The sequence below is a fragment of the Pinus tabuliformis genome, chromosome J, assembly GCF_031772625.1.
Source record: "Pinus tabuliformis cultivar Carrire ecotype Pingquan chromosome J, CPIR1, whole genome shotgun sequence".
Taxonomy (NCBI): domain Eukaryota; kingdom Viridiplantae; phylum Streptophyta; class Pinopsida; order Pinales; family Pinaceae; genus Pinus; species Pinus tabuliformis.
The window spans coordinates 97430704-97452110 of record NC_142295.1 but is presented as its reverse complement, the minus strand read 5'-3'; the positions used below and the strand labels follow the sequence as shown (position 1 = coordinate 97452110).

Here is a 21407-nt window from a genome sequence, read left to right as displayed (position 1 = left end):
GTATCTCTACTAGAATTACACTGAGATTAGGATATATGGCAGTGAGTTGGCTCCATACAAACTTCCTAAGTATGTGCCAATGAGGATATTCTCATTGGAATACATCAGGCAGATGATAAATATGGATGAAGTCCATTTTGTCTCAAGCAAGAAGAAATCATAGTTCAAACTCAAAGCCAAGGTAGGGACATTCATTTGTAACACTAGGTCTGCAGGTACAAAAATAGACAGATTATTAAAGAACATGAATCTCCAACCAAGCTTCACTTGGCCTTATGATCCTTTTGGGATCATTTCAGCTCTAAGAGTGCAGTTGAAGGCAACACCTTACAACCATACTCCCAGGCCAGAATTTGAGAAATTTATGAACTAGGAACAATGGTCCGAAGAAACTCTCACAGAAGCAGATGAACATATTATATCCACTCCACACAGAAAGACTGCAGCCACTCAAAGTACTCAACATAAAAGAGCAAGAGAGGAAACTTAGTTAGCTACAGAATCAAGTAAAGAGTACTATATCTTACAAAAGAAATTAAACACTGGATTATCAATGTCATCAGGAAGTAAGCCACCAAAAATTATTGATCTTGGAGAATTGGAAGATGTTTCATCAGCTAGGACCACTGATCCCAAGCCTCCTTCTACTTCTTCAACTCCTTCTTCAACTGAACCTATGGAGATTATTCAGTCATATGAGACCAACTCAGCAGGAGATACTAATATCTTCTCAACATTTTTGGAAATCAAGCAAAAGAATGAAAGTCTTAAATCACAAGTATACAGTCAGTTTTGGAAACAGACATCCACTTCTCAGCATAGACTTCTCTCTTCCTTTGACAGTGAAAGAGGAAGGATGCAGATGGCATTTTTGCAGGCTCAAATTCCATTTCCCAAATCCACAACAGACTACAAGAAGAGCATCTTTTCATTTGATGTAAATTAGATCAGATCAAATGAATTTGCATAGGCAATCAGGGGAGATGTTATTTTCAACAACGACTACAACTGCCATGTCTCTTTCCAAGCTCAGAACTACCTTGTCAAATGTGCAGTCACAGCGTAAGATCATAAAACTGTCATTCTTTTCTAAAGATAACAAATTAAAGTCTTTAGAAGATATTATTATCAAAATTGGATATGATCCCCAGGACTATAAAGCAATTGAAGAAATACTGCAAAAGAAGAATGTAGAGATTACAGCCTTGAAGAAACAGTTGAAACTGCCTTCAACTGAGGATCCACAGACCAAAGAAATGGCAGAAAATGAACAACACAGGGAGGAGATGTTGAAGCTCATCATTGAGAAAAACATACAGATCAAGAAAATGGAGGAGCAGATAGAACAACTGCTCAAGGAAAAAGAGACAACATAGCTTCTTGTGACCGCAGCAATTCCAATGACAGGTGCAGATCTAAGCTCATCTCCTACTGACATTGCTTCATCTTCAGCAACAGGTGAAACAACAAGGTTATCACAGGAGCTACAAGCACATAAACAACAAAATGAGAAGTTACTCCAGAAGTTCCAAACCTTGGAGTCACAGAAGGTAAAGAATGATACCTTGTATGTAGAGGAAATGCAAAAGTCACATAGGTTAGAGCTCAAGGTTAAACAGTTAGAGAGTAAGACTCTAATGGCAGACACTTTGGCCCAAGCCAAAGAAGACATCTGGTTAGATATTAGCCACTCCATAATAGAAGTATGGCCATCCATACAAATCATTTTTGAACAGTAAGAATTGATTGCTAGATGCAGGGCAGAGATAGAGACCCAGAAGGCAACATTGGGCACAAAACCCAAAGAAGCATCAGGGATGATCAGAGTACTAAACTCTAAAACTAGGCAACAGTTACAAGAGATGAACATTCCAGATAAGACAACTACTATTTTGGAAATTAAGAAAGTCCTAATGAAGAAGAATCTGTTAACTTAGCTGAAAACAAAATGTGAATCTTTGAACACTACAATTAGAAGGTTTCATTCTAAATTTAGTATGTTGCATAAGAAAGGGTTACCGGAGATAGTGTCATCTAATGATCAAATAGTAAAATTGGAGGATTACTGTGAAAGACTATATACTATTGCAACAGACAACAATCAATTTGCAGGGATAAAAAGACAGATTACTGGCAAAGAGTTTTTGGAAGCCTTGAGCTCTGACCTCACAATCAAATATGAAGTTGGACACCTTTTTCTCACTAAACCGAATTTTGAGAGATATATCGAAGTTGATGAGATATTTAGAAGAATGGTAAATCTCGAGATACCAAGTGAGAAGAGGTGGGATCAATTGTGTGAAACAATTGATTAACTTTCCATTCCAACAAGAAGATAACAACAACAGATTTTGAAGGAATAGTCATCAACAATTTCCTATCTAATATGGACACATCATGCAACAATTTTTCTTTTCCTATCTTCTTTCAAGCTATTTTGTAATCAGTTTAGGATATTTTGTTTACTATCTAAACTTGTATAAACAACTCTCTTCTATGAGTTATTAAAGGTGGTACCTTTCCATAAGCAATTTTGTAAAGCATTGATGTACAAGCTGTTTCTAGATCACTGATAATAAAGCAAAGGATTCTGATTTTGGTATCATACAATCTCGTTTTCTTCTGTAAGTTTTCATGTGTTTCATTCATTATGTTTATTCTGCATATGTTTAAGTTTTACAGAGATATCAGGGGAGAATAAATGTGTTACAGTTATTCTTAAAATTCCTTCTGAAATTATTATCATAAATAGACTGAGATATTGGACTGTCTATCTGAAATGCTCTCTCTAAATCATAAAATTGTCAACATCTATGTAATTTTAAGCATATTTTGTTTAACTTTTGAACATTGGACAAAGGTTTTCCCACTTATGATGATTTATCTTTCTGTCTGAAATCCATATTAATCATATCTCCTTACTATTCTTTTTGCACACCTTATCAATTCAAATCATTGTGTGAAGTTAAATAGCAGCCCTTTGGTTATTTATTAGTACTATCTAAAAGAGTTAATACATCATTCTTACAGTTTGTTCTATGTATTGGTCCTCCATAAAAACCAAAACCAAAACCTCAAAACAAATATCTTAGATGCTCCGGCATGATCAATTGACCATTATCATCTCATTGCTCAGAGGTACAACATGGTGAAAGATCATCACAAAGGTAATTCTAGTTTGAGTGTACATCGATTATTTTGAACTAACATCTAGTTGGGCTTATGTAGAACTGTAAAAGGGAAGATCTGTGAATGACTTCCAAGCAGACCATATGGAAGAATGTAATGTTCTTCCGAAAATATGGCATGAACGCAGAATGACATGAAGCAAAGGCAGATGGAAAATCTGATGGGTCACTTTTTGATGAGTTAGGGACATGACTAACTCATGGACAAAAGTGATGGATGATCTGTGCCCTATATACAAAAGTTCCCAAAAGTTGAAGACTCCTTAAAAGAAATTCATGACATCGAAGAAAGGAGCTCTTCATGCAACTAAGTGTTCTATAGGTCCCTGGTTAAGAGGGAGCCTGAGAAGAAGTTTCTTACTTGGAAGAAACTCAGAAATTTCTAAGCCATAAGCTTAGGTACATTCCTCTGTGATAGGAATGGGTACATCAAAGGAATAAAATCTCCTAGTATAAGGAGCGATAGACAGGTTGTTTTGTGCTTCACCTGAGAAGACAGAATGGAGGATTGTGTAATCATTTGGCATCCGATGCTCTAGTGGGATGAGTTAGGGAATCCCATGGAAGAGTAGTTGTGGGGGACTGATATTCTTTTGGGGACTGGGGAGTCCAAGAAAGGAATAGTTCCATGGATCATATCCTGAGAGAACCCGGTGTTGAAGGAAATGTAACTAGGTTTGGTCTTCATAAATGTACTTTTGATATTTGTATTTATTCAAGAAAAGAAATATTATTTTTATAATATATGTCAATGAGTTTCTTGCTCATTGAAATAGGTCTAACACTAGTTAAAGTGCTATAGGTGAGTCCAATAGTCAAAAGGAACGCCTAAGGGCATGTTACATGTGACAAAATCTGAATCTAACACATTAGAAACCCCTACTGCAATATCTGGTTTATTATCTCCTACTTGTTCTTTACATTAACAAGTTATTTAATACTGTAAACATCGAAATAAACACAATTGCAGTCTTCACAGGTATACAGATCATCAACTGAAATAAACTAAGACAACACAAGGGACACCGTTATTTTTGGACAATCATCCCTAGAAAAACCCAATGCGGGAAAACCGGTGCAACATATATGAAGGTTTTATTATTATGCAGATTTCTGAATACAACTAGGGTGCCAGAAATGGCTCACCCTTCAGAGATTATCCTCGACAGTAGTACCTTTCTCCGGAGACAGATATTCCAGCTAATCAGCAACCGGATGGTTGGCGCCACAGTGACTTCGATTGTTCCTCAGCTGGACAATGAAAGCTGCTCCAAGCTATCTGCTGGAACTGCATCACCCTCCTACGGCTCTGCATCAGCTGATCATCTCCCAGTCTGCCTCATAGAAGTTTCTCAGCACAGCCTCTTCAGGCCAGCATCATCCCTGCAACCCTCTGCACTGCATGCGTCAGCCTCTGTGTCAGCTTTACGGCCTTTTGCGTCCTTTGCACTGGCCTCCTTAGTCTCTGCGGCAGTGCTAGATGCCTCTGTGTCAGCCCTGCTTGGCTCTGCACTATCTCTTCGACACTTTCACTGCCTCTCCATTATGTATTCTCAGCCTCCTGCTGAACTGCCCTTTGCTGCAACAGATCAATTGCTCGATTTCCTTAGCAAACCTCGCTCCAGAAAATCGAATTAACTGATCTCTCTTGGTGTGTCTCCAACTGACTCTCAAGCCTCCTCTTATACTTTTCCTATTGACGATTCAACAACCGAGATTAAGTCCCTAATCAACGACTAAGATTAGATCTGGCTTGATCCTCGTTATTTAGAACTTTCTCACCCATTTTATATTAATACACATTAATATTTTAATTTTCCTAAGTTTAGACTTAGGAACCCCACTAAAAATAATAATTATTTTAATATCTCTTCATCCGGGTGGAATTTCTCCAAACGATTTCTGGGTCTTGGAGATCTCATGTGCCTTAACCTCTCCACAAATTTTCATGGCTAGAGCACATCCGATGCTACCAAAAATCAACATTACACCTTGTATGTGTATGTATTATGGTCAGGAGAATACCTCTAAGCAAAGTCACAAGCCTCCTCCAAGCAACAACATCCTAAAAGGAAGAAATATGAAGCATAAAAGTCAAGTTGGCCTAAAAGAAGGAGCAAACACCTGTATATAAGGGTCATTACACCACTCCAATACAACGCATTCATATCTCTGAAATTGGCACAAAAAATGAGGAAGAAAAAGGGTGATCAAGTGACAAGAAAGGAAGCCCTAGTGCAATGTACAAGGAGGAGTCTAGGCCGAAGTTGAAAGGACTATTTTCTAGGGTAGAAAACAGTCACACGTGCGAGAAACAAAGCCTCTTCTTACGGTCATTACAACACTATCATCACAATCACATAACATCATTGGTTGGGCAATCTAAGTAGGCCTATAAGGCCCCTCACTCAAGCGTAGAAGGAGCTCTCTCAAGCGAAGAAGGAAGAGGTCTACATCACAAAGAAAACAATCACATGTGCGAAGGTACAAAGGTTGTCCCTGCTGTCATAACAACCCTCCCATTACAGTCATACAAGTTAGTTGATTAGTGAAGAGAAGAAAGGAACCATCATAGGAAAAGGGTCTCATCAAAGGTTTATCCTCTAGAGCAAGTGCAACAAGGTTTATTAACAAGTTGAAAGAAGAACAAAGCGCTGGAAGGAGGAGGACGAAGTGCCGGGTAACAAAGTGTTCACACCTAATCTTCAACGGTTGGGTAAACAGGAACGTGAACAGTCATCAAGAAGATGAACTGATCCGTCCATTTTATGTATATAAACAATAGTTGTCTAATGAAATAATAAGTCAGTTATTCTTCTGCCCATTCTGGAGTTACCCTGGCCTGACATGGTAACAGAGCACAGGTCCCAGGTTCTAAAAATAGTTGTAACTCCTATCTCTCTCCTGAGCGCTGCTCAGTCCTGAGCGCTGCTCTGCCCTGAGCGCTGCATCTGTCCTGAGTGTCATTAATTCTCTGCGCATCAGTTAAAAGTCATGATTGTCCTGCTGCACGAATGGACGCTAAGAGAAGGAGGTGATCTGGAAAAAAATACCAGTCCAATATGAGAAAATTTGCAGCGGCGGCTATTTTACTGTGGAGCCCGTGATTTGAACCGCCGACGAATGTGCGTTTTAATAAAGCAGTACATGTCTGTGGACGAACTCAAATCCGCGACCGTCTTAAGGTTTTTTTTCCCAATTTTGTTCTTTGTTCAGGTTTTTAAGCGGAAAGTTTCCGGGAAATTGATCTGAAAAAAAATTTGTTCCTGAGCCGTTTCGAACTCACGACCTTCTTGGAGATGAATTTAGTCTAACCAGAGTGTTTCTTTCTTGCAAGCGCGTTTCCGTGAAATATACAGAAATTTTCTGGTGTCCATTGGAGGGCTTGGGCAAGGCGTGAATGGGAAGTTGAGTACAGCGATTGCAGACATTTTGGAGTCCAAACTATCAGTGGACAAGTCACGCTTTTATATCAAGTTTTATGACGTGGAGGGATCCTACTTTGGTTTCAGAGGCTCCACATTTTAGAAATTTGCGTGGCGGAAGGTTCCGGCTCTAGAGAATTTCATATAATCATAGATGGTTGATGCAAAATAGCTCACATGGACTGGACATGGAAAGCATTTATAAGTTTCATAACATTTTTAGCATAGCTTATTTAGTCCACGTTGCATCTTGTTATAAATAATGTTTCATATACTCGGAAACTTTTGCACCAGATTCATATTGCAAGACTTGTGAAATGAATAGAAGTGGCATTCGTAGATGGTTTTCGAAAGGCTCAGTAGTAAATGTCTTATTAGATAGCCAATTTAAAAATATGGCGACATGAGAGCACTGTAATTTATTTGAGAGCAGTTTTGTCATCATTTATTGTTTGAGAGCAGTTCGGATTCTGTTTGTCATCACTCACGACCGCAAGGATATGGTATGGTAAATGATTTGGAATTGCGTGTTTTATTCCATGTGAGTGTGAATGTCCGAATGGTAATGCTGTGAGTCAAGTATTGCGTAGTTTATGTAAGCAGTCTTTCAAAGCAGTCAAAGTATTGTGCAGTTTTCAAAGGGTTTATTTATCATTCAGAGTATTGCGTTGTTCTTCAAAGTATTTATATATATCAATCAGAGTGTTTGATATTACGCAATTTATTACATAGTTTTCTTTTGAATGATAATGCTGCATTGAAAAGTTATCATTTCAATGCTGATGCTTCTAGCAAACATTAGAGGGATTTGAAGGCTGTAACGTAAGGAAAGTTTTTTTTTATCAGCAGAGACATTTTTTTTACAGAATGCATTCAATCATCTCTATGGTCGGAATAGTTCTCATTGGCAAGGAGAACTATTCTGAATGGTCTCGGATGGTAAAACACACCCTCATCTACAATGAGTTGTGGAAAGGAGTGTGTGTCGGAGAAGAAGACAAAGACCCTGTGCAGCCTACATCAGATAAAGAACTTGTCATTTGGGAAAACAAGAACAGCAAAGCCTATGCATTGATCGCAGCATCTGTAAATGAAGAAGTAAGTCGTCATATTTCATCCTATTCCACTGCATTTGAAGCTTTACAAAAGCTGAAAGAACTCTATGATTCACATTCTGCACTTGAAGTTGTTCAGCTCATGATTAAACTCTTCACTCTTGAACTGAAAAATAATGATCCTCTTGCTCTTGCATCTGAAATAAAGTCTATAATGCATGATATTAAATCCACTAAGGTTGAGCTGGATATCTCTCTTATTGCCTTTCTCAAAGCACTCTATCCTACCTACTCCAATTATCTTGAGTCATTACAAGCAAATGGAAATCTTAAAGATATAACCTTTGACTCTTTTGTGAAAAAGTTTGCTGAAAGAGAGAAAGCCTTTGGAAAGAAGACAGTCCCTGAATCTTCTGAAGAGACTGTTTGCCTTGCTCATAAAGAAAAGCATCTTGCTCAAGATTCTACAAGAGGAAGAGGTGGACGAAGAGGAAGAGGAAGATACTTCAGAGGCAGGGGGGGCAGACATTCTCAAGCAGAAAAAGCAGATCTGCATTGCATTCGCTGCAAACGAAATGGATCACATGATGCTTCTACATGCAAGCTACCATGGGACAAAATTGAGCAGAGAAGAAACCAGCAGAAAGGTAAAACTGATGACACAGACAAAGGTAAAGCACCTGAATCCGCTCACTATATTGAGGCACAATGTAACATTGGAGTAAATGAAGATTTGTTTAATGCTTCACTTGCTTCTTCGAAAAATGATTGGTTGCTTGATTCAGGAGCAACCTGTCATATGACTCATAGGAAAGATTTTTTTGAAGATTTCACTGACAATGTTGATGGAGCAGTATACTTTGCAGATCAGTCAAAAATCAAGCCATCAGGGCTTGGCACAATCAGGCTTAAACTGCCTGGTCTTCCAGACTTTCTTCTGGATCATGTTCTATATCTCCCACAGCTCAAGAGAAACTTGCTGTCCTTGGTCCACATCCGCCAGCAAGGTCACTCCACTCATATGTTTGATGGAAAGCTTGAGGTAAGAAAGGCATCTGACCACTCACTTGTCATGAGGGGAATAGAAGAAGAAAGACTTCTTAAACTGCAAGGAACCTCTGCTCATGCACAACATTTCTCATATATTTCTCATCATGAAGAAGGTACACTTCCGTCAAGTTTATTATGGCATGCTAGATTTGGACATTTAAACTATGATAGTCTCCGCTTGTTGAAGAAAAATGGTGTTGCTGGTTTGCCTACCATTCCTAGAAAACATAAGCAATGTGATGCTTGCATTCTAGGAAAGCATAGCAAACAGCCTTTTCATGATTCACATTCAAGAGCACATAGGAAGCTTGAACTCATTCATTCAGATTTATGTGGTCCAATGCCTGTTCCTTCTGCAAATGGAAATAAATATATCATGACATTTATTGATGATTACACCAGAATGTGTTGGGTTTATTTATTGAAGAACAAATCTGATGCTTTTCAAACATTCAAGAATTTTCATAAGTGGATTGAAAATGATGCACAATCTCATATTGGGTCTATTCGCACTGATAATGGAAAAGAATATACATCAAATGAATTTGAAAACTATCTTCGCCAACATGGGATCAAACATCAAACAACTGTACCTTATAATCCCCAACAGAATGGTGTAGCAGAAAGAATGAATAGAACAATCTTGAATATGGTACGATCCATGCTTTTCTTCAAAAATGTAAAGATAATGTTTTGGGCTGATGCTGTTCTATGTGCTGCATATATAAAGAATAGATGTCCATCTAGTGCTATAAGAAACAAGACTCCTTATGAATTGTGGTATGGACATGTTCCTTCGGTAAAACATCTCAGGATTTTTGGTTCCACCTGTTATGCTTTAATACCAAAGGTACATAGAAACAAACCTGGTGCTAGAAGTCGTAAGTGTATCTTCCTGGGGTATTCAAACACCTCTAAAGTATACCGTCTCTATGATGAAGTAAATAAAAAGTTTGTTGTATCTAGAGATGTCATTTTTCTTGAATCATCCAAATCTGACAGTGTTGTTGAGCGGCAACTTGATCGCTTGGATAGATTCACAAAAACGAAATCATTTCAAGAGTTTGATAATCAGATTCCACATCTTCAAGGGGGGATTCCTATACTAGATCAACATGTGGAATCTTCTTCTGAAGAACAATCTCCCTTGCATGAAACTCCAACACCGGATGATCCTTTAAGTGATGTAATTGATAGAATTGGGAGACTCAATGTTGATTCAGTCCCAACTCAATCAACAGAGCAGCCTGGACCATCTCAGAAAGGTCCCCCAAAGTGGCTAACAAAGACACTTGAAAGTGTTCATCCTGATGAAATTGGAAAAACAGGAACCCGAAATACAAACCGACAAGATGGAGGTGATGTAGATAACTCTAATTCACCTGTTGATATGGATGTTACTTATGATTGTGAATTGAACTTGTCTACAGATTTTGAACCAACTTCCTTCAAAGAAGCTGCTTCTCATGATGAATGGAAAGAAGCGATGCAGAAGGAGTATGATGCCCTCATAAAGAATGGCACTTGGAAGCTGGTTGATCCTCCATTTGGAACCAAACCAATTGGCTGCAAGTGGGTCTACAAGAACAAGTACAAAGCTGATGGCTCACTTGACAAGCACAAAGCTAGGCTTGTGGCAAAAGGTTTTGCACAAAAGGAAGGGGTCGATTATGAGGAAACTTTTGCCCCCACAGCAAAATGGGCCACCATCCGGACACTCTTTGCACTAGCTGCCCAGAACGGTTGGAAAGTCCATCAAATGGATGTAAAAACTGCATTCTTGAATGGAGATCTAAAAGAGAATGTTTTTATGTCCCAGCCTGAAGGATTTGCTGTGAAAGGACATGAACATAAAGTATGCAAACTTGTGAAGTCCTTGTATGGCCTCAAACAAGCACCACGAGCCTGGTATGAAAAACTAACTGAGCATCTTCTGAAACTCAACTTCAAACATTTTGATCTTGATGATGCAACTTTATTTGTCAAGAAAGTTGGCAAAACAGTTGTATATCTTGTGGTATATGTAGATGATCTTTTAATGACAGGGAACAATGAAAGCTATATTGCATCCATAAAGAAAGAATTAAGAAAAAGTTTTGAAATGACTGATTTGGGCTATGTTCATTACTATCTTGGCATTGAAGTAACCCAACATCCAAAATCCATATTTCTTTCTCAAAAGAAATACATTGGAGATTTGTTAAACAGATTTGGCATGACAGAGTGCAATCCTCTTTCTACTCCAATGGAACAAAACTTGAAGCTCACATCTATTGAAGGAAAGGAATTTGAGGATGCAACAAAGTATAGACAGCTTGTAGGAAGTCTCATCTACCTCACTACTACCAGACCAGACATCTCATTTGTTGTTGGAATCCTCTCCAGGTTTATGCAAAAGCCTTGTGAGGGACATTGGTCTGCTGCAAAAAGAGTTCTAAGGTACTTGAAGGGAACTCAAGACCTTGGAATCAAGTATACACAGGTGGACGACTTCAGCTTGATTGGATACTCTGATTCAGACTTCGATGGAGACAAAGAAACTGGGGTATCTACTTCAGGATATGCTATGAGTCTTGGATCAGGAGCTGTCTCCTGGAGATCACGCAAACAATCAGTTCCAGCAGATTCCACAACAGAAGCAGAATACGTGGCAGCAGCTGAAGCAACAAAAGAAATTGTGTGGCTCAGGAAAATTCTTGAAGATTTGCAGGTAAAACAAGTACAATCAACTCCACTCATGATTGATAACACCTCTGCAATAAAGTTGGCCAAGAACCCAAAGTTCCATGATCGTACTAAGCACATCAATACTAAATATCATCTGATCCGACATCATGTTGAGGCCAAAACAATCCATCTCCGTCATTGTTCCACAAATGAGCAAATTGCAGACATCTTCACCAAAGCGCTTGGAAGAGAAAAGCTTGAAAGATTCAGAACGATGCTTGGGCTCACCAACATCCCTTCAGATTAAGGGGGGGAATGTTCACACCTAATCTTCAACGGTTGGGTAAACAGGAACGCGAACAATCATCAAGAAGATGAACTGATCCGTCCATTTTATGTATATAAACAATAGTTGTCTAATGAAATAATAAGTCAGTTATTCTTCTGCCCATTCTGGAGTTACCCTGGCCTGACACAAAGTGTAGAAAGGAGAAAGGGCTTGACTTGTGCTTGGAGGATCTCTTTGTCAGGGGTCTAGGGTTTGGCATTGATCAATAGAAGCTTAAATAAGAGAAATTCACTAAAGGGTTTTCCTCTCAAGAGAAGAGAGGTTTTGGCCCTGGCAGAGAGCTAACATCTTGTGTTCTTGTTCTTATGTTTTGGTAGCAGTTTGATGAAGTACACACATATACATTAATAATAAGAAGAAAAAGAATAAGCTAATAAGGAAAAGTAAAAATACTCCACAAATTGTTACCAAGTAACGAAGAATCATGCTACACTACTTTGCCCTAGATTCTTCAACACTTGGGTGGGGTATGTTCTGAGAGAGATAATGATGAGGATGTCTATAAATCATTTGTCTCGCCAACATTTTTCTCTATGGAGAGTTAGAACTGTTAGTTAAGGCCTTACTATATAAATGCTGGTTGGTATGATGCTATACAAATGAGTTACAAATGCGTATTCTTCTTATAAGAAATTCTTCAGATTGAGAATGACCAAGTACCATTATGAATGCCTCCCTAGTTAAGAGGGAGTGTTGTAAAATTTAACTAGGTTCGGTCTTCATAATGACATGTAATTATGATCTTTGTAAATGATGAAATAAAAGAATAAAATTATTTTTGTAATATCTTGCTTCATGGGTTTCATGAGCAAGAGTTTTTATTTCTAGATGGCTCCCATTGAGAGCCTTAGGATTTGTTATTAAGGTCCATGAATTAATGTCGTGAATGAAGAGATCTTATTGAGCATATGTAAATATATATGAGTCAATAAAATGTCTAAGAATTCCCTCCAACGACAAGCACAAACTCTCCTCTTCAAGTCGGCCTTGAATCGGAGAAAATAGCTCATGTCGGCTCACTCAAGGAGACACATCCATTCGGATGGAAAGGTCGGCTCACTCAAGGAGACACATCCATTCGGGTGGAAAGGTCGGCTTAATATATGGTTGAACAACTATATATAGGAGGCTAGGCTGCTCACAGAAGAACAGTGAACAGACTTCAGATCACTCTGAGATTTTGATATAACAATCACAGTGAGAAGTTCAGTAATTCGTTTGGGTAACAGAAGTTTGGAGTTCGGAATTCCTTCTGAAATTTCGGTGATAAAGGATAGAAGACAATTCAATGATATCTCTGTCTTCGTACGGTTAAGAAAGAGATAAGAAGGAATCGGATCTTTGTCACAGTTCAGACAGTTCGGATGTTTCTATAGTTTCGGTGGGCAGTCTCAATAAATCACAGTGAACACTTTGGATCACAGTTAAACTTCAGATGGAGATCAGTTCAGATTGATAGAAAAGAATGAAGAGTCTCGGTCTCACAGCAAAGAAGATCATCAGCATGTGACAAGGTTTAAGTACTATCACAAAGAAGATCAAAGCTAGAAGAAGATCAAAGAAGAAGGCTGACTGTCAAGAGAGTTTGTGTCTTGTCTTGGAAGGGCTATTAGGTCAAGGGTCTTGGTTTTGGTATTCGTCAATTGGAATCTCTTTAAGAAGAATTTGTGCGGGTTTTCCTCTCAAAGAGTGAGAGGTTTTGGCCTTAGCTCATGCGTACATGATGCGTCTCTTGTGTATTTATGTTCATGCATTGGATACTGTTTGATGAAGAAGATCCTAATCTAAAGAAGTAAAAAGCATTCACAAACAGTCACTAATGGAAGAGAAATCAACTAACACTAATGCCCTAGATTTTTCAACAGTTTCTAGCAGTATTCTTATCAGTATTTTCCATCAACAAGAAGTCCAAGCCATACACTCAGAGAGAAGCCGAATTATTCTTGACATTGAAGCAAAGTTTGGTGGCCAAATTATGGCAATGTAAGGGAGGGCCAAATAATCTGTGTGATTGATATAGTTGCTCCAGAATTAGCATCAGATTGGGCTGCCTGGGTTTGCTGTAGTAGACTTTGATTCTAAGGCATATTGAACTGTTCGCTGCTTCCCTCTCACTGTCAATAGAGGAGGGTTGAACAATGAGGATTCTGGACATTATTTCTTTAAGGAGCCAAATGGTATTTGCTTGAAAAATGACTGGTGCCACTCATGATTAAAGGAGGAATCGGATCTTAGTCACTGGTCTCTTATACAGATCTGAAGTTCCCCTTGAAGTCACAATTTATATGCCTGTAGCAGCCTATTTTTGGGAGAAGTAGAACTGGTTTCATTCCTGTAGCAGCTCATCTCACTGTGATATTTCAGATCTGAATTCTCTATGCCTGCAGCAGCTTATTCTTGAAGAAGTCAGATTGGTTTTAAAAACATTCAAGCTTTGTCCATTGGTGTCAAATTTCCATATTTCATAAAGGAGGATTGTGCGTTGACTAAAAATGGAGAAATTGCCAATTGGGTACACCTACAGTTCAGATTTGGGTTTTTGAACCATGCCTGTAGCAACTTAGGTATCTTGAAGGTCGTATTCATTTCAGAGGTTCAACAAATCAGCTTGTCCAATTATCAATCAACAGGGAGCACATTCCAAGTGTAATCTCTTCCCTAACATTGTAAACTTGTCATTGGCTCTCAATATAAATCACTCTATTTCCCCAGAATTTGCTCTCATTCCAGGTTGTATATGAAATGTTTGACAAAATCTCTGTTCCATCTATTGGAGTGAAAATTTCTGAGTTTGCACTCAAGTGTTTGCAAAACGTTGTTAAAGAATAAAGACAATAATCAAATATTTTTGGAAACATTTGCTTGAAGAAACAGTAATTGTGCACTAAACTACTTGAAGATTTGCTTGGTTGAAATGTTATTGTTGTAGCCTAGCATATGTTATGATATTCACTGTTATTTTTCCTAGTGGGAACATTACACTACTTCAGTGACTCAGTCAAAGCCTCCCCAGTATTATCCTTCCTAAAACCCTAAGGCCTAGGAAGAGGTTCCACTAGACCAGACTTAACGACTAACCTCCCAGTTGAAGTGAGGGAACAAGAATACAATCAAGATCGGTCAATCATCCAGATCACCCTTTGATTCATGCCTGAAAACATTAAGTAAAAGCACATGATTAGAAAATGGTTAAAGTACCTGTTGATGGACGGCCCACCTTCCTTCAAGAAGGAATTTCAAATGGGGGAAAGAAGTCTGACCGGAGCAAATAGGTGGAGGATCTATGGCATCATGTCATGTGCTGATCAATAGGGCTGTTGACTGGATGGCTATCCAAGGAGGAGAAAAAATTATCGTATGGTTTATCCACTTTTTGGTGGGTAACAGTCCCAATTAACAACCAAGAAATACTTCTTGATGAAGATGGAGCTAAATTTTTTCCAGGAGGAAATTGTAGATCTAGAGCAATGTTATCAAGAGTAACCCTCTAGGGCCTGCTCTCCCCTAGAACTGCATTTCCAATGGAAGCATTTGGGAAGCGCACTCCCAAAATTCAGGAGTGTGCTTTGGACAAATTCGATATGCTCCCTACCCTTTTGGTGGCACTCCTTGGGATCCTCTCAGAGTTAGGTAGTCCACTCCCAAGGCACTCCTCAGACCTTCCCTGGGTGCTCCCTAGTGCTCCAACCTCTAATAGTTCGGGTAGTTAAAGCAATTGAATTTTATAAGAAAATGTGAGTTAATCTAATAATAACCTAGTTTGGTCTTGATCTTTGAAATTAATTTGGTTTACATTGAAATAGTAAATATAAAGCACACTAGGCATGTGTGATCATACGAGTACCTAATACTTGTTTTACTTGTAAGAAATTAGTTTACTCATAATCTTTAGCATTGGTGTGGTTCACATGAAAATACTAAATGTAAGGAACATTAGGCATTTGTGATCATATGATCCTGATTCGTTGATTTCTTTTTCTTTGCAGCTCTTGAAAAACATTGGTTTTGGTCTCGTGGGAAGTTGGTGGATACTGGTGGCTTTTCAATGGGTAAACATTTCTTTTTTCCGCATTTAAATACATGGTAGATATGCCACGATTATTCATTCTATCGAAACTTTACCGAGTAAGATTTCTTTTTCCCCCTTTGCATGCAGGCTCGTTTTATTCTTGCATTCTCCAGGCTAGCATATCCGAAAAGTGTTCTGAGGATTGAAGAGTCTATATTGCATTTAAAAGCCGCTTAAGCCAAGGTGTATGTACCAAGAGGACAGATTAACTTTAGAATTTGTAGGTTATTATTGAAAGTGTTTTGTGCTTCTTAATTTGTCAGTATACAAGATAAATAATATTTAATTACTAAAATTTTTGGGTGATGGTTGGTTGGGGGGGGCGGGGTGGCTATTTATTGAAACTTGAATCACACGTAATATGTATTTCTTTTGAAGTACTACGTGTGGCACTGCACGTCTTATTTTGTAATTTAAGTTTTTGGTTTACAGCAGTGTACTAAAATTTTACTCCCAAGTATATGAAAATTGGTATTACTTCAATGTTATGGTTTGTTGAATGACATCTTGTTTAGTTTCGAAGATGGCAGATAACAAATCATGGTCTGGCCACGTTAAGAGAGTCATGGTCCTGCCATTTTTCCTTTTGTTATCTGTCAGAACGTATTCCTTAGAGCTCGAGGATCAAGAGTCTTTGAATGTCAAGTGGTAAAAAATGCATGTGAAACGAAAAACAAAGAAGATAGAAAAATGGGATAATGATGTTAACGAACCAAACTGACGGAGGGCCCCAGATAAAGAGCAGACCATGGAGGACCGAAAACATCCCGACTTGGTCTCCACTGCTGAAGAATAGTTTGAACAGGTTTTGATGGGGCCACATATGGAAGCCCAAGGAAAGGAGCAATTGGAATTGGTAGAGATAAATTTCTGTGCTATCTTCTTAATCTATATACCTAATTGCGAGGAAATGAATAAACAACGGATTAGAAATGGCATTTCTAATTGGGAGGAATAAAGTGTCAAAGGGAAATAAGAGCAAGTGGGATTGTTCGATACAGTATCCCGAATACTGGGTGAAAGCAGGGGAAAGGAATAAATAATGAAGTTGAAATGGTTATTTTATTGGGAAGGATATAATTTTCAAGAAAATTCAGAGCAATGGAAGTTGCTTAAAATAAAAGCAAGAGAACTTTAGATTGTTTAAAAATAAAAGCAAGAGCACGTTAGATTGTTTAAAACATTGTTCCACATAATAAGAAAAAAGGAAAGAACAGTAAGAGGAAATAGTATATTTATTGAGAAGAATAAAATTTCCAAAAACAAGATCAATAGATATTGTTTGAGATCATTGGTGGATTATTCTAATTTGCAAGACTATCCAATGGCTCAAGGAACAGTCCTTAAGTTCTCTTGTTCATGAATGCTGGGGTAATTTGCGGGTGGATCCTTCGTTTTCTACCATGGAGGCCTGGACGTTTAAGATGAAAAACTTAAAACCATCTGTTAAAGCTTGGCCCAGAGATTTTATAGGTGGTCAGCGTAGAGAATTGGAGACCATTGAACATGATCTAATTTTATGTCAAAACACTTTTATTCAAACAGGGTTTCCAGATGAGCTAAAGGAAAGGATTTGTCCCTTAGCTGAAAGGAAAGCTAGATTGCTTAGAATGGAGGAGGAACGCTGGAGGTTAAAGAGTAGGGCAGTCTGGATCAAAGAAGGTGACCAAAACACAATTTTTTCACAAGTTCACATTCTTCTGGAAGGGCAAGAATGCTATTTGGGATATCATGGATGCTGAAGGTAATTCCTACACTTCTCAGCAGGATTTGGAAAAACTAGCAAGGAACCACTTTGATGATCTACTTAGAGATTCTGATGATTGTATTCTCTAGGAGCAGCTCAAGGTCCTACAACACTTTCCTAGGATATTCTTGGTGGAAGACAATGCAAATTTGGGGAAGCTTGTGACCCTTCTTGAGATCAAGGATGTCCTAAAGTCTTTTGCTAAGGACAAAAGTCTAGGGCCTGATGGTTGGACCGTGGAGTTATTCCTAGCCTTTTTTGACTTGATGGGAGAGGACATTCTAAAGGTGGTCGAGGAAGCGAGATTAACAGGGAAAGGGATGTTAGTTTTTGTAGCATCGGATGTGTTCTAGCCACAAAATTTGGTGGAGAGTCTAGAATACATGAGATCTACAAGACACATAAATCGTTTTTGGAAATTTCGCCTAGAATTGACTTAATTAGATTTTTAACCAATTTTTTTAATGTTTCCTAAGTTTGAACTTAGGAAAATTGGTTAATTAATCAATATTAATTAATTGAAGGTGAGAATCATCTAGAAACTCACACGGATTGATTCCAAGGTGATCCTAGCCATCGATTAAGTTTTAATCTTGGTCGTTGGTGCTCCAACATTGGATTATAAGAGTAAGTCGATGGGCACATGGAAAACATATTTGAAAACACCAGAAATTCGATTTCCTTGGCAGATCGATTTCCAGAGTAGCAACAATTAGCTGCCGGAGAGCCAAAGATCGAAGCAGTGAGTGAGGGGGAGGGACAATGATCCGAAGGAAGTTTTCTAGATTCGAAGAGGTAGCAACAAGAGGGCTGAGTTATTCCTAGTGAGGCAGCGCAGAGGACTGCGAAGTTGCTTCAGATTAGCAATTCGATTTAGCTGAGCAAAAAATTGTTCTCAGTTCCAGAGGTCGGGCAGAGGTTCCAGAGTGCCGGAGTGATGATTTTCTCAGTAGAGGCATGCATAACGACTTCATCAGAGACTGGTTGGAGGCTTGACGTCATAGAGACTGCGCAGAGCAGCATAAAGGCTAATGCAAAGGGTCCAGGAGGTCAAGTTTTCTGAAGGCAGGTTGTGCCAGGATTGCTTGTGGAGGGAAGGGTAATTCACTTCAATAATTTTGCCTAGATTTTCTTGCTGTGGGTTTCCAGTTTCAGGCATCTAGATTGTACTTAGATTTTCACTGCTACATAATAAAATAAAACCGTCATCTGTTGCATCGATTTTCCCACATTGGGTTTTTCTGGGGACTTTTGTCCAAAACCAACGGTGCTTTTTTTTGTGTGTGCTAGTATTTTCTTAGTTCCAACACTATTTATTTTCTGCAGTTTTATTTGTGAAGGTTGCAATGTGATTTATTCAGTAGCAAACAATAAATAAATTGTTAAATAAAATTAACAATTAGGAGAATAATTTCCAGTCGCTGCAATAGGATTCCGATTTTCTAAATTTTCACATGGTATCAGAGCATAAATGCTCAACCAGAAACTCAGAAACGAAGGAAAGAATTTCGCTGCTCAGAAGGAACAGCAGGCTGAAATTCTTGAGGCAGTGCAGTTCATTGCCAGGCAGACTGAGTTGCTTGGGGAAGTTCAATTTTTCAGTGCAAGAGACAGAAAAAGTTCGAATTTCCCAGGTAAGTGATTCTAGCAGGCAGAGGGAGCAACAACAACTCAGTTTTTCGCTGAGCAGATTCTTGGTTGGATGCAGAGGGTTTTGCTGCAGGTTGCAGAAGCAGAATCTGTGTTGGGTGGATGAGAAAAGCACACATAGCAAAGAGAAATTTTCCTCAGGGATTTAGAGTCTCGGAACACATCTTTCATTGAGCTCATTCAACACATCCGTCAACAGGGCCATGATATATTGGACAAATCCAATGCTAAGTGCAAGCACCGCATGATCAACATTGAGTGTTGCACAAGTTCCAGGCGGGCGACAAAGTTTGGCTACATTTGCAGAAGGAGCGCCTTGCTAGACCCCACTGCAAGCTTCGGCCACTCCGATATGGGCCATAAACCATCACCAAGGTTGTCGGTGACAATGCCTTCGAGCTCAACATCCCACCGTTGCTTGGTTTGCACCTAGTGTTCAATGTAGTTCACCTTCGGCCATACTTTCCACCATTGTTGGACACATTTGACATTGCAGAACAACTCACACCAACAGAGCTCAATGCAGACTGCATTGAACAGGACACAACTTATCAGATCATGGACACACAAATCAATAACACTCGCCAACAGAGGATACAGTTATATCAAGTTGTCAAAGCAGGCCAACTCCTTCACCAGGGACTAGGGTCAACGTAAATTTTCTCACTTCATGGAGGCTCTACACACAATAGGGATCATTGCTTCCTAAGGGGGGAGGAATGATCCAGGTGGATATTGGTGGCAACCCACCTATTCCACCTAGAACCCCCAACCAATTTCATCTGTTTCCTTGTTCATTTAAGCATTTACTATTTTTAGTAGTTTTTCGGGTCCTGAACTTCCAGAGTAGTTTTGACCCCCTAAACGACTTTTTTTTGGGGTCTGGGATAGGCCCATTTCCATAGCCACGGGCCTGTGTAGGAACCTGTAGTACTCAGTGAGACCTTTCCAACAAGGTATTTTACGTGCCAAATAGAGATAATATGACCAAGTTACGACCCCGGGAAGTTGGCTGCCCAACTAACCCCAATGGGGCCCACAAATGTTTGGTGTTACATCTCATGGGGTTAGGGTTTTGGTTGTTTAGGGTTTTCTCATGTTTTCCAATGATAAATAGGCCCTTGAGCCTCATTGTAACAGAGTTCAGAGGCATGTAGCCGCCACATCTCTTTTCAGAGATAAGCTACCATCGCCCTAACTATCTTATTTCCATTCTGTTTGTAATCATAGTTCAATATTTTTCTATTATTGAAATGAAGTGTTGTTCTGTTGCATCTCTATGTTTATGATTATATCTGTAAGTTGTTGCATTCCTGTTTATGTTCGGATCAACAGAATAGTTCACAAGTTAAAGTGATGGATTAATATAACAACACACATTTAATAAGATTCATACGAATGCAAATGAAATAGTTCATAAGCATATGTGTAAGTTAAATAACATACATTTCCAATACAAAAGAATAGTCCTACTATATTAATAACATATGCATGAAAGTGTGTTGGATTTGATTTTATTATTTATAAGTGAAAGTTCCACTCATACATACACCATTGATGACCACTAGCCCCAATAGTGGAACATTACAGTCAAGAACACCTACTCCTCGAAAGATGTATACTCACTCTACGCTACAGAGAAGCCAAGGCTCTTCACAATATTCCCAAGCTCCTTCTAAGCCTAAGCCTACCCAAAATCTTGGCTCCAAAAATCCCTTTACATGAGTTATGAGGTTCTATTTATAACAACAGGGGGTGACTCTTCAACACCCTTTTATGACCTTTGGACTACCCTCGTGACTCTTCAACTTCTTTACAAAATGGCACATTACATTACATGACTCTTCATATTCCAATATTGATACTTAGAATTTCACTTACAACATAATTACAAATAATATTACATTTTACACTTGTACCTATATAAGACAAAATAAGGTAGAGACAACTTGACAACTTAACAAGACACAACACTATGATGCTTGAGTTTGGGTGAAGTCTAGCTCAATAACCTCCACTTGCTGCTTCTCGGTCACATATTGGTGCCAATCTTGGCACTGTGTGATGGTGTACCCAAACTGCGAGATGGTGTCTTATTGGAAGCGGACTCTAGCCTCCATGGCATCTAGGTACACTGTCTTAGAACCTGTGTCCAACTCGTTTTGAAGCATGAGCAACATTGTTCTGACTTTGACAGGACCACCAAT

At 38.8% G+C, this 21407-nt stretch overlaps 1 protein-coding gene across 1 annotated transcript in view; it reads left to right on the top strand.

Moving 5' to 3' along the window:
* Positions 1-16286, top strand: part of LOC149225689 (protein DETOXIFICATION 46, chloroplastic-like) — a 257569-nt gene extending 241283 nt beyond the window's left edge. Inside the window, exons 13-14 of the mRNA XM_089377279.1 lie at positions 15721-15783; positions 15891-16286. Of these exons, the coding sequence (XP_089233405.1) occupies positions 15721-15783; positions 15891-15980 (153 nt within the window). The 3' untranslated portion in view covers positions 15981-16286. The remainder of the gene's footprint in view (positions 1-15720; positions 15784-15890) is intronic.
* The last annotated feature ends 5121 nt before the right edge of the window (positions 16287-21407 follow it).